This window comes from Polychytrium aggregatum (genome assembly GCF_025602895.1).
Source record: "Polychytrium aggregatum strain JEL109 chromosome Unknown BJ171scaffold_4, whole genome shotgun sequence".
NCBI lineage: Eukaryota > Fungi > Chytridiomycota > Chytridiomycetes > Polychytriales > Polychytrium > Polychytrium aggregatum.
This window is the reverse complement of record NW_026516206.1, coordinates 748,524-771,733: the sequence shown is the minus strand read 5'-3', so window position 1 is coordinate 771,733 and position 23,210 is coordinate 748,524. Positions and strand designations below refer to the sequence as shown.

The 23,210-nt window shown below is 57.3% G+C and overlaps 7 protein-coding genes and 2 non-coding genes across 9 annotated transcripts; 6 read left to right on the top strand and 3 right to left on the bottom strand.

Moving 5' to 3' along the window:
• Positions 1-196: 196 nt before the first annotated feature.
• On the bottom strand, positions 197-1,258 carry BJ171DRAFT_419675 (ubiquitin-conjugating enzyme/RWD-like protein; the record flags this gene model as incomplete). Its single annotated transcript, XM_053107403.1, has 4 exons — positions 197-319; positions 463-551; positions 747-854; positions 1,084-1,258. 4 exons carry the CDS (start codon positions 1,256-1,258, stop codon positions 197-199), a joined length of 495 nt encoding a protein of 164 aa, XP_052970721.1.
• Positions 1,259-1,544: 286 nt separating this feature from the next.
• BJ171DRAFT_489566 (PRP38 family-domain-containing protein) lies at positions 1,545-4,314 on the top strand. Its single transcript, XM_053109507.1, has 6 exons — positions 1,545-1,651; positions 1,778-1,854; positions 2,045-2,158; positions 2,517-2,673; positions 2,959-3,074; positions 3,198-4,314. Exons 2-6 carry the CDS (start codon positions 1,839-1,841, stop codon positions 4,214-4,216), a joined length of 1,422 nt encoding a protein of 473 aa, XP_052970720.1. The 5' UTR covers positions 1,545-1,651; positions 1,778-1,838; the 3' UTR covers positions 4,217-4,314.
• A 1,336-nt stretch (positions 4,315-5,650) lies between these two features.
• BJ171DRAFT_489564 (ras-like protein 1) lies at positions 5,651-7,898 on the top strand. The gene is made up of 6 exons (XM_053109506.1): positions 5,651-5,868; positions 6,214-6,290; positions 6,520-6,632; positions 6,808-6,812; positions 6,915-7,193; positions 7,478-7,898. Exons 1-6 carry the CDS (start codon positions 5,824-5,826, stop codon positions 7,598-7,600), a joined length of 642 nt encoding a protein of 213 aa, XP_052970719.1. The 5' UTR covers positions 5,651-5,823; the 3' UTR covers positions 7,601-7,898.
• A 225-nt stretch (positions 7,899-8,123) lies between these two features.
• Positions 8,124-10,018, top strand: BJ171DRAFT_489563 (putative ubiquitin-conjugating enzyme e2-16 kda). The gene is made up of 5 exons (XM_053109505.1): positions 8,124-8,246; positions 8,521-8,616; positions 8,786-8,863; positions 9,086-9,163; positions 9,440-10,018. Exons 1-5 carry the CDS (start codon positions 8,223-8,225, stop codon positions 9,611-9,613), a joined length of 450 nt encoding a protein of 149 aa, XP_052970718.1. The 5' UTR covers positions 8,124-8,222; the 3' UTR covers positions 9,614-10,018.
• Positions 10,019-10,259: 241 nt separating this feature from the next.
• BJ171DRAFT_489560 (uncharacterized protein) lies at positions 10,260-12,881 on the top strand. Its single transcript, XM_053109504.1, has 3 exons — positions 10,260-11,330; positions 11,695-12,307; positions 12,525-12,881. Exons 1-3 carry the CDS (start codon positions 10,422-10,424, stop codon positions 12,734-12,736), a joined length of 1,734 nt encoding a protein of 577 aa, XP_052970717.1. The 5' UTR covers positions 10,260-10,421; the 3' UTR covers positions 12,737-12,881.
• Positions 12,882-13,458: 577 nt separating this feature from the next.
• Positions 13,459-13,530, bottom strand: BJ171DRAFT_t36. Its single transcript has one exon. It is a non-coding gene; the product is annotated as a tRNA-Gln (tRNA).
• A 766-nt stretch (positions 13,531-14,296) lies between these two features.
• Positions 14,297-18,938, bottom strand: BJ171DRAFT_577736 (uncharacterized protein; the record flags this gene model as incomplete). The annotated part of the gene is made up of 13 exons (XM_053113837.1): positions 14,297-14,438; positions 14,497-14,692; positions 14,799-14,882; positions 14,981-15,094; positions 15,222-15,348; positions 15,475-15,731; positions 15,832-16,336; positions 16,424-16,576; positions 16,708-16,958; positions 17,101-17,401; positions 17,484-17,615; positions 17,708-17,759; positions 17,902-18,938. The coding sequence occupies 13 exons, from the start codon at positions 18,936-18,938 to the stop codon at positions 14,297-14,299; spliced, it is 3,351 nt and encodes a 1,116-aa protein (XP_052970716.1).
• Positions 18,939-20,179: 1,241 nt separating this feature from the next.
• Positions 20,180-20,251, top strand: BJ171DRAFT_t43. The gene has a single exon. It is a non-coding gene; the product is annotated as a tRNA-Gln (tRNA).
• A 1,035-nt stretch (positions 20,252-21,286) lies between these two features.
• BJ171DRAFT_211368 (uncharacterized protein) lies at positions 21,287-23,208 on the top strand. The gene has a single exon (XM_053106373.1). The coding sequence runs from the start codon at positions 21,401-21,403 to the stop codon at positions 22,928-22,930; it is 1,530 nt and encodes a 509-aa protein (XP_052970715.1). The 5' UTR covers positions 21,287-21,400; the 3' UTR covers positions 22,931-23,208.
• The last annotated feature ends 2 nt before the right edge of the window (positions 23,209-23,210 follow it).

The following is a 23,210-nucleotide window of genomic DNA, read 5'->3' as shown; positions in this document are numbered from 1 at the left end:
ATTCTGCACACAACATCGTGAGTGCGAGCTGAATGCCTGGCATATGCCGCACGCTCTCATCCCCCTTCCGAAACAGGAGTATGAGGTGAAGGCGCAGAGCAATCTCTTTCCCGACCGAACCCAGCAGGTAAGATCGTGGGATATGATACAGATCGGACACGAACAGCCAGTGCAGGTGATATGCGCCGAGGCTCGGTCATGACCTCGGCATGGCATGCAGCAGAGTGTACATGCGCACAAGCGAGTTGTATCCTCGGGTATCGCCGCACCGCAGGAGATTTGCGGCGTCGCAGTTCAGCGGGCTGTTGGGCTCGGGGGACTGAACGTTCGAGTGCAAACAAAGTGGGGCCAGGATAGAGACCATTCGTGTGAATTCGATGCCGTGGAATAAAGTGAGGCAAAGCAGCGGGCCGCAGAGGCGGTGGATGTGGCCGAAACGCAGCCTGCCGAGTTCCCTCATACCGTCAAAAGGACGCCGATGGCCACGCAGGTCGAGGCAATCGTCCACGTCGGACTCCAGGCGTCTTTCAGGATGTCGAGACAGATTTCTCCTGTCTAGCCACGAAAACGAAGGAAACAGCGTCAGAGGCCAGCTAAACCAGGTATTGTCGGCGTGCGATATCAACGACTGCTCCACCAGGAACATCCAGGATGGCCATACGAGCGGATCCTGGTAGGCTGGCATAGGGGGCTGGATGGCATCAATGCTCGAGTGCCGTGAGCCATAGCAGGGATGAGCAGGAAACTTGCCTTGAAGTGGACGTTTGGGTGGCATATGGTCGTTGTGAACTTGGCCGAGGGCGGATGTATCGGATACTGGGGCGGGATATGGAAGAGAACCTCAAACTGGCCGCCTGCGACGATGGAACGGGTGTTAATCGGCAGTCCAGATACGGCCGCGGCGAGATGGACTCGCTGCTCGGACCCTTTGGTTGCTCTGTGGGGTTTGTCGTGGGATTGAGCAAAAACGAAGACAAGAATGCCAAAAGCAAGAGCGAAAGCGAGAATGCCGAAAGCAAGATCGACGGAGAGCCATCGTGCGTCCTCTGGCAGGCTCCATGGGCAAGCGATCCGGACACACACCCTGGTATGGAGAATCGAGAGGCCCATTCAGGACAGCTTTCCAGGCAAACAGATCCTCGTCGTCGATGGGGCCGAGCTCGGCAATCAGCTCCATCTCTGGTGCGGGCTGCTGCGAGGCCAGGCTGCGACGGCAGTCCGCCAGTTCCTTCAGAAGTCGCTTTGAGACAGGATCCATGTTGCGGGAAGCTGCAATGGCGGTGACAGCGACGGTGATGACGGTGATGGATGCGATGGATGCGATGGATGCGATGGATGCGATGGATGCGAGAGCGGGAGGCCGCAGGTCTCCTGGATGCCGTTTGGCCAGCCCGACCGTCTTGGATCCTGGATGTCGCTGCTCGGCAGTGCAAGAGGAACGCAGCGGGCTGCGGAAAGCGCCGATGGCAAACAAGGCCGAGAAGCCGCCGGGCTCATGCCGGAAACCCCCGGTTTCGCAGCCGATTGGTCCTGCGTGTGTGTGTGGCCGCGACACTTTTGTCTGCGTCGCCAGCGGCGCCCAAGAGCGATCTCTTGCCAACCGATCCAGGCGCCGGTCGTCGAGGCGATCATCTGCAAGGCGGTCCTCGAGGTTGGTCTCGGGCCTGTCGCGGGCGGCTGCCCATCTGGCCACCACCTGGCCATCACTTGCTCGATGCAGTGCCGATCGTATGCGCCTATTCTGACCCTCGCCCAACCGGCCTGTCTCTGTCCGCAGCAGCTCAATCGCCCAGAAACGACCCCGCCCTGACCTTGTCGCCCAAAGGAACGATCGCACGATGGCAAACCGGACTGGTACGGATCTCGATTCCAGAGGCGCAACCTCCATCTCATCGATTCAATGCGTCTCATGCAGCTCGGGGGCTCGTTTGTCCATTCTATTCACCAAGGGGGCTCTGCCAGACATGCCGCCGGTGATGAGCCGATCTCGACCCTCTCCAGGGTCTGCAATTGCTCTGACTAACCTGCACAACTACTCCAACAGCGACCCATGCTGTTGCTCTCCACGGAACCAACCCCCAGTTCCTGATTGAAAAGATCATCCGAACGCGCATCCTCGACACCCTCTATTGGAAGGAGCAGTGTTTCGGATTGTCCGGTGAGCATCGGCTTCCACTCTATCCGGGGCGTCGCTTGGGCTGGTGTCGATATTACTGGCCTCTGTCTGGGCCAGTATCGATCGTATCAACATCAAAGTCCGGGACGTTATTGGTTGTGCGTGGCGGCATTGATAGGCTCAACTGCGCCATCCGGACTGCTCCGATCGGCCCGATTCGGCTTCTCGGGGTTGCCGCATTCGTCCGCCAAGTCCTGGATAGCATTTGTCTTCACCAGCTTCGCTTTCATTGGGGAGGAGGGGGAGGAGGTAAAGCCAGCCTCACGGCGATAGGCCGACCATTGGCTTTGGGCCTTCATTTACTTTAGTTCCCTCTTGTGATTTGCTCGGCGGAGAGCAGCGGAGACCCTGGTCGACAAAGCCGTGGCACTCAAGTACATCGGAGGGCAGCATGGCAATCAAAGACCGACCGAGTTTCTGTGTCTTACCCTGAAGCTGCTGCAACTCCAGCCAGAGAAGGAGATCATCCAGCTGTTTATCGAGGACGAGGAATTCAAGTAAGCACCAAGTGGGGTTCATGTGTCCTGATTAGCGGATCGTGTGGGCCGTCTTGTGAGACTGGTCCAGCACTGTCAACCCTGCATAGATATCGCATCCGAGTCAGTGCTGGTCGACTGTCAGTAGCACAGACTCTTCCCAGAAAGGCGAGTCGATGCCAATTTAGCCGTAAGCGCCTGCCGAGTCCTGTATTCAGATCGTTTATTCTGATCCTGTTTGGCTCATTCATGGCTGTCGCGACAAACAATTCGCCCCGGTTGCTCAACGATTCCCGTGGGAGATAGATATCTACGCGCCCTGGGTGCATTTTATCTGCGCCTGACAGGCACGTCTGTAGAGATATACAAGTCACTCGAGCCACTCCTGCTCGACAAGCGCAAGTTGCGACGACGAGGAATGAGTATGTTATGAATGGCGCCGATTCGGGGCGCGCAACTGGCAGGATCAGGGATCGGGTCCAGACGACGACACGAGCGATTTGCAGGACAGACCAGGTGGATAACCTTTGCCATGCCCATAACAGAGGGATACGATCTGACCTTCATTGACGAGTTTGTCGATGAGCTGCTCACGGCCGAGCGCGTATGCGACACAATCTTGCCGCGGATAACAAAACGACATGTGCTCGAGGAACTCGGCGAGCTGGAGCCTCGAGTGAGCCCGCTCGAGAGCGAACTGGGCCAGGATCTTCTCGACAGCGATCGGGAGAGTCCAGATCCTGCCCCGGCAGAACACTCGGCGCAAGAACACGGCAGCGATGATGATGGTGGCCGCAGAGGGCCGGACGGTGGCCACGACAAGAGACTGCCGGACGACCAGTCGCCCAAATCATCCGACTACAAGGATCGCCGGGACTCAGCACGGGGACGAGATCGCAGCACGAGTGCAGATCGTCGCCGCGACCGCCGCCGAAACGAAAGCCGCGATCGACACAGGTCGCCGTCTCGCGATGGGTCCCGCGACCGATACAGGGACCGCGGGTACGATCGAGACCGCAATCGCGATCGTGATCGTGATCGCTATCGACGACGCAACGACAGCCGCGACCGAAACCGCAGTCGAATCCACAGTCGCAACGACAGCCGAGAACGCCGCAGAGATCGCAGCCGCGATCGCGAACAGAGTCCGGAACGATACCGCAGCCGAAACCAAGGCCGAGCCCACAGCGCTGAGCGCCGCGATTCAAGTCGTGATCGAACTCGGGACAGAGAGCGTGACAACCGGTCCAAGAGATCGCCCTCTCGAAGCACCAGCCCTGGTCGGTCCCGCAGCCGCGAAGATGCGCGTGCGCACACCCGGGAAGATGGCGAGGTCGACGAAGCCCTCCTGGGAAGCTCGGCCGGAAAGAAGAGCAAGAACTGGTCGTCCAAGAAAGTCAGTGGGCTGTTCAAGAAGAAATCCGGGGACGACGAGAAGAGTCGGAGCGCCAAGCCGGCCGGAGCAAGCGCAGGCGGAAGCGAAGGCACCTTCCGGGAATCGATGTCGATCGAAGAGACCAACAAGATGCGTCTGTCGCTGGGGCTCAAGCCCCTGCAGGCCTGAACAGCAAGGCGGTGGCAGACAGAGGCACGATGCCATGTCATGTTGATGGCGGGCACATCGCAGAGGAACGCCGAAATACAGTCCTTCCGTCCCACGGAGTCAATGGTCGGCATTCCCTCAGCGAGTCCAGTGCGAACGCCGATCGATGTCGCTCAGCAAGATCGATCGGCAACCATCCAACCACCAAAGCATTCCACTTCAGCATTGGCACGCTGTATCCGAACCGCTTCCAGATCGGCCATGGAAGTCGCACCAGACTTGCACGCGGGAGCGGCTTGGTCCGGAATGCGCCAATGGGCGCGCGCGAGCGGCAGGGCAGGTCATGTGTGTGCGGGCGCGGTTGTGGCGGCATCTGGCCAGGGCGAGGCCGACCACGGAACCTTGTGTTGCGCGCAGCAGCAGCAGCAAGGGGCCGAGCGCACGGGGCGACCATTTTTGGACGCAGGCGACGGCGGCGCGGGCACCTGTGCGACGACAGGCGACGGTGTGGCTTTGTCGGGTGCTGGGCTGGCTTTGTGGGCCTGCCCATGGCGGCCGCGGCTCTGGCAGGGAGCGGTGTGCACCGCCGTAACATGTGCAGCCCAACGCGGGTGTCCTGGGCCTTGTGAGGGGCGCGGGCAGCGGAGCGGCTGACTGGCACAACGCCTGGGGGTGGCCTCAAGAGCCGCTCATACGGAGTGCGCGGCTGGTCTTGCCTGGTTTGTTTACAGATGGGTCGAGCCGTGCTGGTGTGGTATTGTGGTATTGTGGTGTTGTGGTGGTGTGGTGGTGTGGTGGTGTGGTGGTGTGGTGTTGCGATATTGGCCATTCCGTGCTATTGCGTTGCGTTATTGTGCCGCCGGTGCTCTCCAGCTTGCTCTCCGGCTCACTCTCTTTCCATCGGCCCGGTTTGCTGTGCAGCTCGGTTGTCCATGCGACAGTCACAATCGCGTGGCGGCTGTACATCGCAGCAGACAGCTGGGCGGGTGCACTCGGACTGCCCGTCGGACGCGACCGCTTGTTGACGGCATTGTTGACGGCCGCAGGACCACAGTACGCGCCGTCTGTGCGACGGGAGCAGTCCCTGGCGCGCACAGATGCCGACGCGGTGTCCGAGAATAGCAATGTGCGGGGGATGTGCTGCGCTCACAGGAGAGAGCAGTCCACAGCAGCACAGCGGGCTGGGTGGTGGACGCGCTCCACCGAGCGCCGCGAGAGAATGTGTGGCTGGCGGGACTGGCTGGACAGCCAGAGTACGGCTGTCGCTGTATCTGCTGTTGCTGCTGCTGTTGCTGCTGCTGTTGCTGCTGTTGCTGCTGCTGTTGCGGTTGCCGTGCAGCCATCACACAGACGCAGTTGCCATGAACGCGCTGCAGCCAGCCGCCACAGTCTCTGTCGACACACACACATCCCACAAGGCCGCCTTTTTTTAGCCCGCTGGCTCGCTCGCCTTTGGCTGGCCGTCCTGTCCTTTTCTTGGGCTCTTCCCTCTCCTGCTCCTCCCGGCCCCTCATCTCATCTGAATCTCGCCGCCGTGGTCTCGGCCCTCATCCTGTTTTCATTTCACACTCCCCTGCCACCTCTTTCCTTTTCGAGCCTGCCCAAGCCCGTCTCGCCCGATATCAATCATGTCTGTCCGCGGCCCCTCCCAAACGTTCCTGCGTGAATACAAGGTATGCCCACCACCCTTCGTTGCGGCGTGCTGGTCCTGCGCTCTCCTGCGCTATCCTGGCCTTGGCTGGCCTGACGGGCCCGGCCCTGCCTTTGCTCGACTTTGCCCGGCCGGGGCTGTCTCCGATTCGTGCGCTGTCGCTTGCGCTTGAACCGGCCGACGAGCTTGGCGAGCCTGCATCGGGGCCACAGCGACACGGCCGCCATGGCCTCCCTGGCTGAGCCAGCATGATCCACAGGCCGGCTGTCTCGCCGACTCTGCACATGTCCTCCGTGGGCCGCTGATCCGGTTGGACTAACCGCTTGCCCATCTCTCCTGATCTGTCTGTGTGGCTGCCGCTCTCAAGCTCGTCGTTGTCGGCGGCGGTGGTGTTGGCAAGTCGGCTCTTACCATTCAATTCATCCAATCGCACTTTGTCGATGAGTATGTTTCCCCATCCGCACCTAGGTTCTCCCCATGCCGATCGATTCGACCGATGTAGCGGCCGTCGTCGATCGTGGCCTCCGCATGCGTGCGAGCTTCGTCATGCTGTGTCGCTGCTTTTGCCGATGCTACCCTGCGCTGCCTCTGTGTCCCGACGCCCAGCCAGCGTCGGCCCATCCGACACCAACCGCACTGGTCAGCTGCTGATCGCCGCACTCTCTGTTTACAGATACGACCCCACCATTGAAGACTCTTACCGCAAACAGTGCGTCGTCGACGACGAAGTCGCCCTGCTTGATGTCCTCGATACCGCTGGCCAAGAAGAGTACAGCGCCATGAGAGGTGCGAGCCTGCTTCTCCGCCGGCGTCTGCAGCGGCCCTTCGAGTCACTCCGCACTCCGTGGCTCTGTCCGTTTTGACCGATTCGTCTAACATCTCATTTGGCCTCCCCCTCCCCACAATCAAATGAATATGCATCCGAACAATCCAATTGTCTGACACGGATTCTCGCCAACAGAGCAGGTATGTCTGTCATTCCTTGTTACTCATCGCACTCGGCCGATCTCCTGATCCCTCGGGAATCCTGAACTCGTCTCTGACCTGGCGCCGACTCTGTCCCTACAGTACATGCGTACCGGTGAGGGATTCCTCTGCGTCTATGCCGTCAACAACCGCGGCTCCTTTGAAGAAATCAGCACATACTACAACCAGATCTTGCGAGTCAAGGACCGTGACTCCTACCCTATCATCATTGTTGGAAACAAGTGCGATCTCGAACACGAGCGCGTCGTCTCCAGTAACGAGGGCCGCGAGCTCGCCCGTCGCTTCAACTGCAACTTTGTCGAGACCTCTGCCAAGATGAGAATTCACGTCGATGAGGCTTTCTACCAGCTTGTTCGCGAGGTAGGCTCGACTCTGTGGCAAGCGATAAAGGCAGCCGCATCAACAGGTCCCATGCCGAGTATCACAGCCGGCTGTGGCCTGCGAGCGTGTGCGCTGCACCGAAGCCGATCCTGTCTGTGCATCGCTTCCGTAGAGAAGGCAGCGACGGCGATACAGTCTTCCAGATACAACTTGGACATCCCAGCAAATTCCAGCTTACGGACTGCTGGTTTTGTGGTGCTTTATCGTCGATTTTTTACTGACCCGGCATGGCTCTGGCCGCCCCCGTTGCCCCCCCCCTCCAGATCCGCCGCTACAACATGCAGCGCAACCCGCGAACTCAGCCCAACGACGCATATGGTGGCAACAACGCGCATCCTCCTCGCCGACCTGCACCCAAGAGAAGGGAAAAGTGCATGATTCTGTAAAGAGCTACATCACCAGCCCAGCTTTGCATCTGTCGAACGCAGAGTCACCTTCACGTTTTCCTTCCCCGTCCTCTCCTTTTACCACCTGCTCTTTCTTTATCGCATTTTATTCCAGACCAAGAATAAACAATGATATCGCTGTTAGGGCTAGAGTAAACCACACCAGCGATGCGCCTTCTCTTCCATGACTGACCTGATATTGTATCGTGCCAGCACCCGCAAATGAAACGGGATATCCCTGTTCTTGTACCTGATCGCCCGCTATTCTGATGGGAATATACACACATCCATCCTCCACAGTGACCATCCGCTCTATGGCAGCAGCGCAAGGTGTGCCCGTCGATCATGGATACTTCCAGGCCAAGGCGGACTTGGCGACAGCAGCGGTGCGATGATCCCACAACAGCTCTTGGTCACCGGACACCTGCACACGTGCGCGGCGTTGCTGGCCGTCTGGTGCGCAGCAGCTGCTCTGTCAAGGGCACCGCCCTTGCTGCTCCACCTTTCGTCCTCAGCTGTTCCTCTCTGCTCTGCTCTGCTCTGCTCTGCTCTGTTCTGCTTCCCTCTGCTCTGCTCCCCACTGCTCCCCTCTGCTCTGCTGTCTCCAAACGCATCGACCGAGATGGCTGTCCGAAGAATCCAAAAGGTGAGCTTCGTTGGGCCCGATGCATCCTTCCCTGCCTGCTTCCTTGTGGCTCTTGTCTTCCCCCTCGACTTGGCTATGGCTGTTCGATCGGTATCTCGGACCAAAGCCGGCTCTGCCAAGATTCCGACCAAGCCAAACGAAATGGGGCGGGATGCATCCTGCCCTGGGGTTTTACCGTGCCTGGGCTACCGGCTGCACCATCATCGGCCTGCTCCCATCGCTCCATATGCACAGCAAAGTGTTGACCTGCTCACCGACACGATCATTCGTCTAGGAACTTGTCGATCTCAACAAGAACCCCATCGAGTTTGCCCACGCCGGCCCCATCGATGACAACCTCTTCCACTGGGAAGGACACCTGATGGGCCCCGTAAGTTCCAGCTCGGCGATCGGCAAAGGCAATCGGCTCTCAGTGCGACTCGGCAACCAGGCTTTCGCAGCGTTCCATCGCACCTCCATCATGCCTCTGCTGCTCCAACGGCTCTGTGTTCCGCCACCCGATTGCCTTATGCTCCAGCTCCGCTCTTTCATTTCTTCAGCGCAAGAGCCCATACAGCGGCGGCATCTTTCGACTGAAAATCGAGTTCCCACAGGAGTTCCCCTTCAAGCCCCCTCAGGTTGGTGCAGGAGACGTGTGGATTGACAACCGACTCGGATCAAAGTGGATCGGATCGGATCGGGTTGAATTGGTAGACTGGGCTGTGAATTTGGACTGAATTTGGACTGGGTGGGGCGAGATATAATGGGATTCTGGTGGGTTGGTCAGTTTGACGGTCTTGCAGGTCTGGCATTGACGACTCATTCTGATGCACACGCTGGATCCTCTGTCCACGACTCAGGTCAAGTTCATCACCAAGACCTACCATCCCAACATTGACGACGATGGATCGGTTTGCATCGCTCTGCTCAAGTCTGATGTGAGTGGCCATCCTGGCAATCCGGGCATTGTGTGTTTGCCTGCGCACTCGTGGATCCTGGGTCCTGAAATGCGAGCGGATGCGTAGGTGCCAGCAAATGTCTCGCTGGCTATCCTGCTGGATGGCTCTGGCTCCGTCGAATTCTGACTGACGTCCTTCCGACCCACATCGCCTGGCCCTCGATCGACTTGCTGCAATCTTGGCAATCCTGGCGGCCTTCAACGACCCCGATGGCTTCCATCGCATCCAATATCCGGCCTGGCTCGCTGTGGATAGGTGTGGAAGCCCGCCTCCCGTGTCTCCGATATCCTGCTGTCGCTCCATTTGATCCTCGAAACACCCAATCCCGACGATGCCCTGCAAGGCACCATCGCTGAGCAGTACAAAACCGACTTTTCCAAGTTTGAAAAAACGGCCAAGGAATGGACAAAGAAGTACGCCTCTGCTTGAGCCACCCGGGCGTCGGCCATCTTCCAACCGCTTGGGTGGGCCTTGCGGACACACATCACCCATTTGTGTGGTCTTCCTTCATTGACCTGCGCCTCCGACAAGCCCTGCTTCTCGGCCAGCGTATTCAGCGAGATCAGAGCAGGCGCCTCCGCCCCCTCCTTCAGGGACCGTTGTATTTTGTATGGGTCCACCCCGATACCATGGCATGCTCCATCATTTCCTCGTGTCCGTCACCCCACATTTTGCGCATGTGTTCAGTGCTGCTAGCAAACATCACAATGAAGCGCTGACATCCCCATTTGAGCGCGGCTGCCCCTCGCTCTGGGGTGCTCCGCTACCCAATTCGCCTCATATGCCACCATCCTGAGGAGCATAAGACTGAATGATATCCAGAGGTCGTTGTCGCGAAACCAGCGGAACATGGTGTGACTGGTGTATTCGTTTCGCCACTACTTTGGACACTGCCGGTCGCTGCAACCACTCGCGAATGATAACCCGCATCCACATCTACATCCAGCCTTCCAACCGGTGATCGCATCGACGTCGACTCGCCGTCGCTGGTGGTTGCTTCTCTGTTTCCGCCTCCGTCGCAAGCGCCAACGGCCGGTCCTGCACGCCTCCCGCTCTGTCTCGCCTGCCTGTTTCGGCCAGCGCCAGCAGCAGGCATGACGAGCCAACTCGGCCGCCGTCCCGCCGTTGCCTTGGAATCCATCTCTTTGGCGATCTTGCTCTGCTCCGTCGTGGCTGCCCGATAGCGTGCCCGACTCGTTTCCTCGTGGCCCTCGCAGCGCTCACGGTTGATGACCCCATGGACACACGGCCTAGCGACTCCTCGGGTCTGATCTCGGCCGCTCGCCCGCTCGACTCGCTAAATGCCGCACCGAGCCCAGCACCGATACCGCTCTCCTCCACACGGCCGCTGTCCTCATCCGATGCCGGAGCCCAGCGAGACTGGCGGGATGCCCTGTCCCTCTCGTCGTCGCCGCCTCAAACGTGGGCATCTCCGTCACTCACCCCCTTGTCGACACCTGCTCTGGCCGAGGCCCCATCCCTGAGCATGCCGCAAAAGTCTGTGATGACTCAAACGCCTCCTGCAACACTCTTTTGGAAGCGGAGCAACGGATCGGCGGCCTGGGCCACCACGGGCGACACTTGGCTCTTCTCATACCATCCAAACGATGACTACAACGAGCTCCAGCAGCTCGGCGAGCGTCTGACTGACGACTCCAAGGACGTGCCTTCGACACTACATACTCCCAACCATCCTCTGGCTGACCCGACCCAAGTCTTTTTCGAGCCATGGGATGGGCTTTGGGATCATGAGCTGCGGTGGTGGGCATCGACACCTTCACAGTCGCCGACGCTGCCCTCTTCCCCTTCGCCCTGCCCGACACCTCCACCCTCGGCCGACCGATGCATGCCCTTTTCCGATCCAGGCTCGGCTGGCTGCGACTCGCATAGCGGCAGAGATACACAATATCCCGCCTGTTCGGGTTCGCCAGACGATGGTCCAAAGTGCAGTGGCAGACCTCAATCTTGCTCGTCACCGAGAACCACGAGCGACGCTCACGACACCGGCAGCATCAAGCGGGCCCGATTTGATCCGGGGTCAAGCCACGAACTACATTTGAGCCTCTCTCAAAACCTGCCATCGCCCAAGGCCGAGGTCGAACCTGAGGTCGAAGCTGAAGCCACCGATGTATGTCGGGGCATAAAGGTTTGTATGCAGTGACGAGTACTCGGTTTTTTTTTTTTTTCATGGCTGCAATCTCGAGTGCGAGACCAACAACGGGCCGCTCGAAAGAGAGCACAGGCCGCTTTGGCGCCCGACCAGCAGCCGAAAGGAACGCTGCGATCCGTCCTGCCGCATGAAAATCACAAGATCGCAGTAGGGTGGGATCGACAAAAGCAGTGGCAGACATATCTGCAGCACGTTTGAACCTTGAACCTGGCCGCAGTGATGTGATGTAGCATTTGGCATGCCGATACCAGGTTGATGGGACACAGGCGATACTGACATCGACACCGACATCGACATCGCGCACATCTGACATCTACTCTGCATGCTCCCACTCTTTCAGAGCCCTTTGCGCCACGATCCGGACTACCTACCTCCCTTCCTCCCCATCATGATTGTCCCAACGGTCACGGCTCACAAGCGCTCGGCAGGGATGCCTAATAGGAGCAGCGGCGAATCCAATATCGAAGCCTCGGTTGAAACAGTGAATCCAGCCACGATCGACTCCACGCCCACATCCGCTGTGTCGAACAATGCATATTTGACGAGCTCGGCTTCGTCCAGTGCCAGCACGCCGGTCGACGTTGGGACGCCTTCTCTCGAAAAACCCAATCCACCCTCCAAGAAAAAAGCCATATCCAAGGGCGCAGTAGCAAGCGCCGTGAGTATTGATTCATCATCAAGCTCGGTGTCACCTGTCCGGAAACGAAAGCGATACGATAAGAAAACCCCAGGGATGGCCCTTGAGGGGCATCAAGGGGCCATGGCAATCTTGGATCCGAGCGCCGCCTCGGGGGAAGAGGAGCCCCCGTATGGTCCGATCGAAGTCGACGGAAGCATCCAGCCGGACTACTCCCTGATGACGCTCCGGGATCGAAGCAAGGGGCGGCGCATGGCTGTCGTTGCTTTCTTCTGGAAGATCGGCAATCGACCGGCGCGCGATCGCGATGTCATCGGTACGGATCAGATTTGTTTCAGTCCAGCACATTGCCGTGGTCTGGACGGAGCCAGAGAGCAGCAGGGCAAGAGTGGAAGAGTTATAGTGCTGATGGGACTCGGTGTAGTGCTGCCTTGTGGACGAGGAGATTGCCTATCAACAAACGAGACGGGATGCAGACACAATATTAATGCTTCCCCTCCCCTTCCGCGATTCCTTCTGTCATTCGCATCCAGCCCTGTCCCGTGAACACTCCATTCCGCTCAACATGAACGGAGCAACGCCCGAGGCGAGCTTGCGGTCGCTGATTTGTACATGGTGTCGTGACGCTGAAGCCAATGGCGAAAGACCGCCGATACACACCTATCGAGACGCTGCAAGCGGGTTGGTTGTGCGACGACTCGCCAAGCATCTGTGGAAGGAAGAGCGAGAGTCCAGCGCCTCATAGCAACTCAAACGAGAGCGCTGCCGCAGAAGAACGACTATAATTTTGGATTCTATTTTGGAGGAGATTGGGAAGTGCTTCCTGACGAGACCAACCCATCCCCGACTTATTTTGAAGTACGAATACACAAGAGGATGCTCGGATAGAATTTGCATCGGGAATGAGGGTGTGGAAGAGAATCATGGCGAATAGAGTTTGAGGGAGGGCAGTGATGGCAGCGACGGCAGCGACGAACGAGAGAACACACAGGCGACCTAAGCAACAGAGGCGACAGAGGCGACAGAGGCGACAGAGGCGACAGAGGCGATTCATGGCCGGTCTGTTGCAGCAGCAGCAGCAGCAGCAGCAGCAGCAGCGCAATGCTGCGGTGTGGTGTGGGTGGAGTTGCGGCGGTGTAATGGTGTGATAGATCGGCGAATCTATTCAATGATGGGACAGGCCGTTGGTTGATTGCCGTGCGTTGGTTGATTGGCCGACTGGCCACTTCGCACATGGCCAGTCCAGGACATAACGGATTGTTGCCATGACACACTCCGAAACACACCCCTGCACGGTGAGGTGCGCTATTGAAACAAAAACACACCCCTGCACGGTGAACACTCGCCGGCGCCCGACAACCGACAGCGCAGGCTCAAGCAGAGCAGGAACAAGCAGAGCAGAGCAGGAACGAAAGCCGCGAGAACCCAGAGGAGCAGGACAAAAAGGACCAAGCAAAAAAAGCGAACAGGTCCCACCGAGATTTGAACTCGGGTTGCAGGAGTCAGAATCCTGAGTGCTAACCGCTACACTATGGAACCGTTGGGATGTTGGCTGTCATTATACCATACTCATTCATAAACACATCAGTTGTCTGCACACTCACCAACACCCCGCCAACACCTCAACCAACACCTCGCCAACACCTCAACCAACACCTCGCCAACACCTCAACCAACACCCCGCCAACACCTCAACCAACACCTGGATCAACACCTCATCAACACCTCGATTAACACCTGGATCAACGCTCGGCCCGAACCTTCCTGGCTGGCAAGGCCAGTCTCGGTGCCAGAGCCCGACAGCGACGCCAACACAATCGTCTGGATAAATGGACCCACCATTGAATCTGCCTGATACTACCATTTAATGCCACCATCTGATACTACCATCTGATACTACCATTTAATACTACCGTCTGACACGACCGCCGAGACAAATACAGCAATAGCGTTCGACCGAAATGATCGCGATAGACCTGTGGCTTCTCGTTGATGACTCGTTGATGGCTCAATTTTTCCACTGTGGCCTTTCTCTGGCGATGTCCGCGGCATAGCTTTGGGAAGAAAGTATCCCATGTTGATAGTCACTTTGTAAGATTCCCGTCTGTTTCCGTTTCCGGGTCCAGCGCGAGCACATATGTATGACTTTTAACTCGACAGACAAGTGTATCCCGGTGTATTCGCATCAGCAGCCCCTGCTTGGTGGAAGAATACTTGAGAGGCCTCAGGGCTTGATATCCCTCCCTCACTGCATCCTCGCGAGGTGAATGGTGGAGCTGCTCGACATGAATGAGCCTGTGTGTATTCAGGTATTGGGATAAAGCGACCATCGTTCGCAATAGGTGGAGTCCAGCTTGAAATTGGAAATGCTGCAAGCTGAATGTGCGGTAAAAACTGGGAATGCCAAAGGGGCAGCAGTAACAAAGGCATACAGATAGGCAGCGGCGCTAAGGGAGAAAGAAGACAGGGGCGACATAAATTACACAATCATCGCGGGCGACTCACGATCGCGGACAGAGCTTCATGAGCTGCTGGGTGCCGTTTGGCATCAGGCACACAACATGGCCCAGCGCAGGGTTTACCACACGCCAACTATAGCTGCTCGACGAGATAGGGAACAGCTGCAGCAGCTTGCCGTCAGACAGTCGGCGGACTTCGATCAGCCGGTTGCCAAAGACGATAAGGGAGTCCTGGATGACGGCTGGACACAAGAGGGGGAGGGCCGTCAGCACCGACAAACCACAGCCACAGGCAAAGATTCGCACAAGGTTCATTGCAGACAATGTCAGTCCATGGCAGCCACTCACCAAAGGCCTGGGGCTTGGCCAACCACTTAATCTTCCATGGTGGCTTTGTGCTATATCGATTCTTGTCAATCATGACGCCGATGTCTGAATGAAACGTGTATGCATTAGACAGGCAGACATTGCTTTACTCAGCCTCGATGGACGCCCATGGCTTTGGCCAATGCTACGTAAACTCAACGTACCGTCGTAGCAGAGCAAAAAGTCGCCGGTACTCTGGTTCTTGAAGATGCCGTGGGTATGCACCGACTCACGTTTTGTGATGAAGGCGAAATTGGGATCGTCGGGTCGGAGGAGGGCTGCAGAGCGAGGGATGCAGACACACGCAGTTCAGTGAGTAAGTGAGAGACCGCGGTCATAAGCAGAGGAGCGATGGCTACTTGGGCCATGGCCGCGGCCATCGAAGCGGCGCTTGCGTCAACGTACCATCCGGTTTGGCATATTCATTGTTCAGAACGTCGACGCGCAGCATTTCATAGCCCTTCACGGAGCCCAGACACAGGATCTGGCCCATAAAATCCACCGAGAGTATTTTGGATGGATGGTAATGGTCCTGTCGAGAGGAGTCGTGTATCAGCAGTTGTATCTGCCTTGACGCAGCTCGGCGTGTGCGGTGCGCAGAGCCGAATACTGCATCTCTTGCAGCTCAGCTGCAAATGTGCTTTGGTGTGGACTGTACCTCGAACTTCTTGGCAGGAACCGTCTCCTTTCTGAACAGGCCCTTCTGAACCTCGGCCTTCTCAGTTGCGTCCCAGATACGGACGGTGTTGTCCTTCAAGGCAAATGCAACCTTGGTGAGCACAATCAAGTTTCGGTTGCCGCAAATACCAGTTTGGATCAGGTCCACGTCAGAGTTGAGCTTGAAAGCGGCGCCGGCCATGACCGAGGGATCGGATGTGGTCTGCTTGGTGACAGGATACAGATATACGGTTTTGTCTGGAGACGACAGCCCACAAGGTCATGTTAGATGACGCTGACACTGACAGAGGCTGCGTGTGCAACTTGCCACATCAACGACGAGCAGCAGATGGCTCACCCTGTCGAATAATCATCAGGTCATCGTGTCTTGTCTCGATTGTTTGAACAAAGTTGATATCACCGCTCGCGGAGCTGAGAATCTTCTTGAAGCTTGAGCCAAAGACAGAGTTCAGAACGGCTCTGTCTGTCTCGACTGAAGGAGTGGCGCTGGACTCTGGCCCCATAAAGACACCCTTCTTGGTGGCAACGATGAGCTTGCCGCGCAGCACGCCCGTGCCAACGATCTCATCGTAGTTGACGCCTTCATAATTGGCTACTGTGTTGGGCGGAAGATCGCCAAGCTTCTTGGGGACGAGTGTGCCCGGGGTTTGCTCGACCTGCTCGTTGTGTTTTTGGATCTGGTTGCGAATATCAGTGGCCCACGCAGTGGCATCGATGCTGTGAGAAAACTTCAAGTCGAACCGCTCGCCAGAGTGAGTTTCGAGTGACAAGTGCCCATGTTCGGAGCTGTGTCCGGCGCGGGTCTGGATACTCTCAGGCTTGATCAGATCCAGTAAAATGGGCTAGGAAAGTATAGCATCATCGCATACGGTGGTTAGACGGCGCGGACAGTGTGAAATGACGAGCCGGGTGATCGCGGAGCCACTTACATTCTCATAGAGTACCATCTTTTCACGACGCACGGTGGTTAACAGGAGCACATGGTCAAGGAGATACACGTAGACCTTGATCTCGCCAGCTCGAATCAGCGAGGCGGCACCTTCACGAATCTTTCGACGATCGTCGTCCATCAGGCGCAGATCCTGACAATAGAAACGAATGCACATCCATCCGTGTGGACTGTTAGCTCGACTGCACCAAGCCCGCAACTCCAGTCGAGTCAAGTCCGACGCCACTCGGCCGTCCCCAGATCAGCCTCGAGATCGCCACGCACCTGATCAACATCTTCCTCGCACGCCAATTTAGAGTTTAGCGTGCTCAAAGTGAGGCGATCTTGCTGCTTTCGGTTCTCTTCGTTGATACGCTGGGTGAGATCCTTGATCATGCGGTTAGCCGTCTCGATGTTCTGGAGCTCTTGAGAGTCCTTGGGCGAATACTTGATAAGGTCCTTGAGGTAGAGGCCGTAGCGACCAAGGCGAGTGGTGGGGCTAATCAAGGTACTTTCAAGGGGAAGCGACTTTGACTCTGGGAGGCGACTAAAGGCCTGTGGATTGGCACAAACAGACGCGTTAGGAGAAGCTGCAAGGCAGAGGCAATCCATACGCACCGGAAACCATGTGGGGTTGCGGGACGGATGCAGTGGCGTCAGAGGTGCGAGCAGACAGACTTGCCTCAAGACGTGCGCTGAAGGCGCTGTTCTTGCTCTTCTCCTTCTTGAACATCTCAATACCATAGACGTGGCCCGAGGAATACTGGAAGTAGCACTCGAAGCGGGGAACAAACTCGAGGAAGATATCTCCAATCTCGTGAATGACGTACTTGTCGGCCTGCTGGCGCTCATACAGACGCTCATAGAGCTCTTGCCCGATCGTGAAAATCTCAGACATGTTCAAAAACACGTTTCGGATAAAGTTTTCTTTTTCAGAAATGTGCAAATCGTTGCTACTGCGCAAGGGCTCGACAAATCCCTGTGCCGGAGAACGAGCGAATATGGCATACGTGGTAAGCATTAGGCCGTCCTGGGTGGCGATTGGTGACGCGGTTCTATACCTCGAGTGCCAAGCGCAGGGAGTTGATGTAGTTTCGCTCTGTCGCGATGATCTCGTGGATCATAAACTGTCGCTTCTTTTCTTCCTTTGGCATGCTGTCGAAGACGGTGCGAGACACGCAGGTCTCCCAAGGCTAGTGCAGAGCCGCAATAACACCGGCTAGGTGAGCATCGAACTTGTAAAAGCAGTGCGATCGGTAATGCAGTAGCTGGTGGAGTGACTTACATCCTGCTGAAGATCCAGATGGGTTTCGGGGTGCTGTTGGGAGTGGGATGCACTGTTGGTCACGGAGGCACATGGAGCCAAGTTAGAAAGGGCCACTTTCAGGAAACTGTTCTACACAATACCTGGTCGAGATAGCAGGGGCTCTCGCAGGTCTGTCGCAGGATACAGACTCTCGAGCGGAAGGCTGTACGAACCTCTTTGCAATCAGGTTATCTAAGGTCGATATTTCTAGTCGATAGAGCTCAGTATCGCTATCCATCAGAAGCCCAAGGTCCAAGTAAACGACATCGCGGAAGAGCTTTTGATAGCTGAGCATTTCGCCAGCCTTCAGGGCCAGCGAGCGATCGGTGGTCTTGAGAATGGTCATCAAAGTTGTCACGGCCGTACGGCCGTTGAAGGAATCGGGATACGAGATACCGCTCATCTCGTTCTCCGAAAGGCTGATTTTGTTTTGGAAATCCCGGGCGATCTGCACAAGAGCTGTAGGGTCGATGTCATCGTCTTTGTAGCTGTATGAGTGCAAGGATCGCCGCGACTCCACCTTTTGTAAAGGGGAATCAGTCGATTGGCGGAGGAGCGGCGAGGGATATTTCGAAGCTTCAGAGGAAAGTGGCGAAAACACATCATTTGGAGCAGGGTGAGTATTGGAATAGCTCTGCAGCGAAGGCTTCTCAGTCGAGTATTCGGGAAGGAGTAGATGACTGGTTGGCAAGATCGGGTTAGTGGAGTGAGTAGTATCAAAGGACCATTGAGGAGTAGGGCTGGTAGAAGCGTCCGAGATTCCGCCATGGTTGAAGACGGGGGACACGCAAAAAGCCGAGTGCTCAAGATGGGTGACGACGCAGATGAGGATTTGTCCATGGCTTGGGCTGGGCGAAGTGGGAGAGGCAGATGGCCGGTATGGCCGAGCGGGCGGAATGTGAGAGTAGTTTTTCGGTGGGGATGGAGGGTTGTAGTATTTGTTGCGAAACCGGGGGGATGTTTGATTTGACTTTGTAGATTGATGATGAAGATTGTACTGCGTCGGGGATGGAGGGTCGTAGTACTGGTTGCGAAACTGGACGGATGTTTCATTTGACTTTGCAGGCCCAGAATAAGGAGGCGGGGAGTGGTGATCGTTGGGAGACACAAACGTCGGTGCGAGGTGCTGGTATTGCGGAGGTTGATAGAGTCTTCGATCATCGCCTGCGCTGCGGGTGGGATATGATTGTGTACATTGGTGCTCCTGCATGGTGGAAGCAGGATATGCACCAGACTGTTGGTGATCGTATGATCCCAAAAGGGATTCAGGGGCCAAGCCTGGGCTCGGTGGAGCTTGTGATGGGGAGCTCATAGCTTGTGGGCGTGAACCGAGCCGATGCAGGAACGAGAAGACGATAGGGCGAAACGACGGCCAGGGCAGGTATAAGAGGAGCGACCGAGAGAGCCGGCGATGCATGAAATCAAGCCCCACGACACGCGGATCTGTCTTGGTGGGACGGTATCACCGATACCCAAACACCACAAGGCAGTCTGAAACAGGCAAGCAAGCCATCTTCTCTCTCTCTCTCTCTCTCTCTCTCTCTCTCTCTCTCTCTCTCTCTCTCTCTCTCTTGTGCCTCCCTGCGTCTGGGACAGCATGTCTCTGCTCTGTGGATACAATGTGGTGGTTCTTGTCCCAAGAACAGCTCCTTGCAGCGTGGGAAACCTGGAAGGTCGCTGGTTGGTGACTGTCGCGCCGCAGTGTGTGGTGGCTGGGCCTTGGTGTCATGGATGTCGTCCTTCATTTTGCGGCGCTGTGCGAGATTGCGGCCTGCTGCCGTGGCCCACGATTGTTCGTCATGCCTCGCGCTGGTTCGAGGTGTGGCCGGCGACAGTTTTATGGAGGATGGCGGTGGTATGTCGCACCACTTCCTGCCGCCTTTGGAGGTGGTGGCGAGACAGGAGGCGAAAGGAGACTGGTGCGATTCAAGCAGGAGCGGCTAGTCGATGCGATCAGGTCAGTGGAAGTAGGCTTGTAAGATCGGGTTGGTGGTGCAGCGGGGATTGCACTGCATGGGTTGGGCGAGGGGCGAGGAGTATGAGCACCAGCAGGACAGCAAGGTGGCGGTATCGAACGGTAACACCAGACGGTCGTGTCAGACGGTAGTATCAGATGGTGGCATTAAATGGTAATATCAGGCAGAGTCAATGGTGGGTCCATTTATCCAGACGATTGTGTTGGCGTCGCTGTCGGGCTCTGGCACCGAGACTGGCCTTGCCAGCCAGGAAGGTTCGGGCCGAGCGTTGATCCAGGTGTTAATCGAGGTGTTGATGAGGTGTTGATCCAGGTGTTGGTTGAGGTGTTGGCGGGGTGTTGGTTGAGGTGTTGGCGAGGTGTTGGTTGAGGTGTTGGCGAGGTGTTGGTTGAGGTGTTGGCGGGGTGTTGGTGAGTGTGCAGACAACTGATGTGTTTATGAATCAGTATGGTATAATGACAGCCAACATCCCAACGGTTCCATAGTGTAGCGGTTAGCACTCAGGATTCTGACTCCTGCAACCCGAGTTCAAATCTCGGTGGGACCTGTTCGCTTTTTTTGCTTGGTCCTTTTTGTCCTGCTCCTCTGGGTTCTCGCGGCTTTCGTTCCTGCTCTGCTCTGCTTGTTCCTGCTCTGCTTGAGCCTGCGCTGTCGGTTGTCGGGCGCCGGCGAGTGTTCACCGTGCAGGGGTGTGTTTTTGTTTCAATAGCGCACCCCATCGCGGCGGGTGTGTTTCGGAGTGTGTCTTGGCAACAATCCGTTATGTCCTGGACTGGCCATGTGCGAAGTGGCCAGTCGGCCAATCAACCAACGCACGGCAATCAACCAACGGCCTGTCCCATCATTGAATAGATTCGCCGATCTATCACACCATTACACCGCCGCAACTCCACCCACACCACACCGCAGCATTGCGCTGCTGCTGCTGCTGCTGCTGCTGCTGCAACAGACCGGCCATGAATCGCCTCTGTCGCCTCTGTCGCCTCTGTCGCCTCTGTTGCTTTGGTCGCCTGTGTGTTCTCTCGTTCGTCGCTGCCGTCGCTGCCATCACTGCCCTCCCTCAAACTCTATTCGCCATGATTCTCTTCCACACCCTCATTCCCGATGACGGCACACCCTCATTCTCCCCGATCTTCTGCCTGCCACGCCGCCGCAGGTCACCCGGCTGCCGCAATCGTCGCTTGACCCTGCGCAACCTCCTCGGCGCCATCCTGCGCCCCACACATCCACACCACCATCAACACCCCAAAAACCCTGCCAGCACCCCTCACGTGGGGATCTCCTCCGGTCGGCTCGGATTCCGATTCAAATCCCGGTGGTCATGCTGCTTGCCCGCCTCCAGCGAACCGCTGCCAGACCGCGGCTCCCATCGTCCGAGCCGCCGATCCGCCGTTGCTTCCTCCGCTTCATCATCCACCAGCATCTCGTCTTCAAATATCGCACACATTGCGCATCCCATTACATACATATCGCTTGCTTCGTGGTTTGAATCCGATTCTCAAGCCAGCGAATCCGTCGACCCGCCCAGTCCCCCGGATCATCCAAGCACACATCGCCGTCGCCTTCCCCCAAAGCAATCCGCCGCACGAAAGCGTTTGCCTCCCGTCTCCTCATCCGTCCTGCTGTGGCCTCACTCTCCAACTGTTCGCGACCAACCTTCCTTGCCGCCCATCTGCCTCGAAGCTATCTCCTCCGAATGGCTACCGCGTCTCGCTCAAGCAATTTGCCACTCGAAGTATTCTACCATATCGCTGAATTTCTGCCCGATTCCCCCCGGTTCTTCTATCCCCTGGTTCAAGTCAACCGCGCCTGGTATGTCGGCTTCATTTCGGGCCTGTGGGGCACCGTTTCTCTGGCGTCATCTTCCCTTTTGGAAGGTGACGCCGTTCCGAACTCTCAGTCAGCTCTACCGACCTTTCCGGCGCTGCTGAGTATCCATTTGCATCATCTGAGACACCTCCAAGGCTCCTGCTCCTCCATCGAGCAGTTCCTGGCGCGCTTCCCATCCCACCGCATTCGATCCCTGAATCTCTGCGACGACACTGCGGCTCGAAGCTCAGCGCCGCTGTTGCTGCCCTCGTCGTCATCCATCTTCAGCCAGACCACCCTCCATTCGATCACCTCGCTCTCGCTCGTGCAGTGCTCGTTGACCGCGGAGCTCCTTTCTGCCGTCATAATGCTACTCCCGCAACTGAGGGTCCTGACGATGCGCCATGTCGAGGCTCGGACCTTTGGCGACCAGCTGTGGGGTGCTTTTCTGGACTCGCTCGATCCCACGGCACTTGCAGGCCAACCGTCGAATCCAAGCTCCGACTCTGTGCAGCGGCTCCTGCCCTCTGATGGCCAGCCGACCTTGTCCCAGCTGCGTCTGCAAATTTTGGAAGTCGCATTTTCCCCGGTTCTTGGAGATGCTGTGCTCGCCAGGCTGATCAAGCTCGCAGGAACACGGCTTCGGGTCTTGGACATCTCCAGCCCGCATCATGTTCATTCTCCCTTGGTGGAGCAGATTTCCCAGTCGGCAACGCGCCTGCGGTCACTCACCATGCGCTATCGGACTCTCGATCCTGGTGCCGTTGCCAAAATCCTCGATGCCTGCAACGAGCTCACTCGAGTCGATTTCCGAAACACCTTTGAGATCCAACCTGACGGTTCTCGACGAGATCCGCTCGTCCACTACCAGACCCGCCCACACCAGCTGCACAAACTCAAGAGCCTTGCCTTTGAAGATACCGATCCATCTGTCTTTGACTTTACGAGTCTCTTGGCCCATCATCGCTCGCTGCCCGACCTTGGTCGCAACCTGCTCGAGCTGGTTCTGCACGAGGCCAAGGTTGTCTCGGGCACTCTGGTCGCCGTCCTGCAGTTCATGCCCAACCTCAGGCGGCTCCAAGCCCCGCTCCCAAACACCGCACGCTTCCTGGCCGTTGCGAAGCAGTGCCCCAATCTGCAACAGCTCTGCTGGATTGGTCCTATTTGCCTCCAGGACTTTGACCGCCTCGCGCCGCATGCGCTCAAGAAGCTCCAGTCGCTCGAGTTCCGGTTTGCGACCTGGGCCCGCCAGGACGACACATTCTCGTCCTTCCTTGCTGCCCACCCAGTCCTCGATACCCTTGTTATGACCGGTGCCTGTGGTCTGGATCCAGCATCGTTGGCCAAGTTAAAGCAGCGTCACCCGGCAACGCAGATCCGGGTCTGCAGCTTCAGCGGCAAACCTGTTTCGGCGTGAGCGAGTGCTTGCCTCTGGCCTCGAATCCAGCCTGTCGCCCGCGGGGATCTGTTCACTCTGGCTGTCTCTCGCTCGAGTCGTGTCCGTCCGGCCGCCGCCCCTCCCCCTTAGTACCACCACATTGCCCCTGAAATGAATCGGATCATTTCGTTTTTGCCTTGACTGGGGACTGCTTTTGAATGTGAATATATAACCCATCCATCGTCTATCGCCCTCGGTATGATCCTGGGCTCCCATCGATAGTTTCACGGCCCCGCTGCCACCAGCCCACCCTACCGAT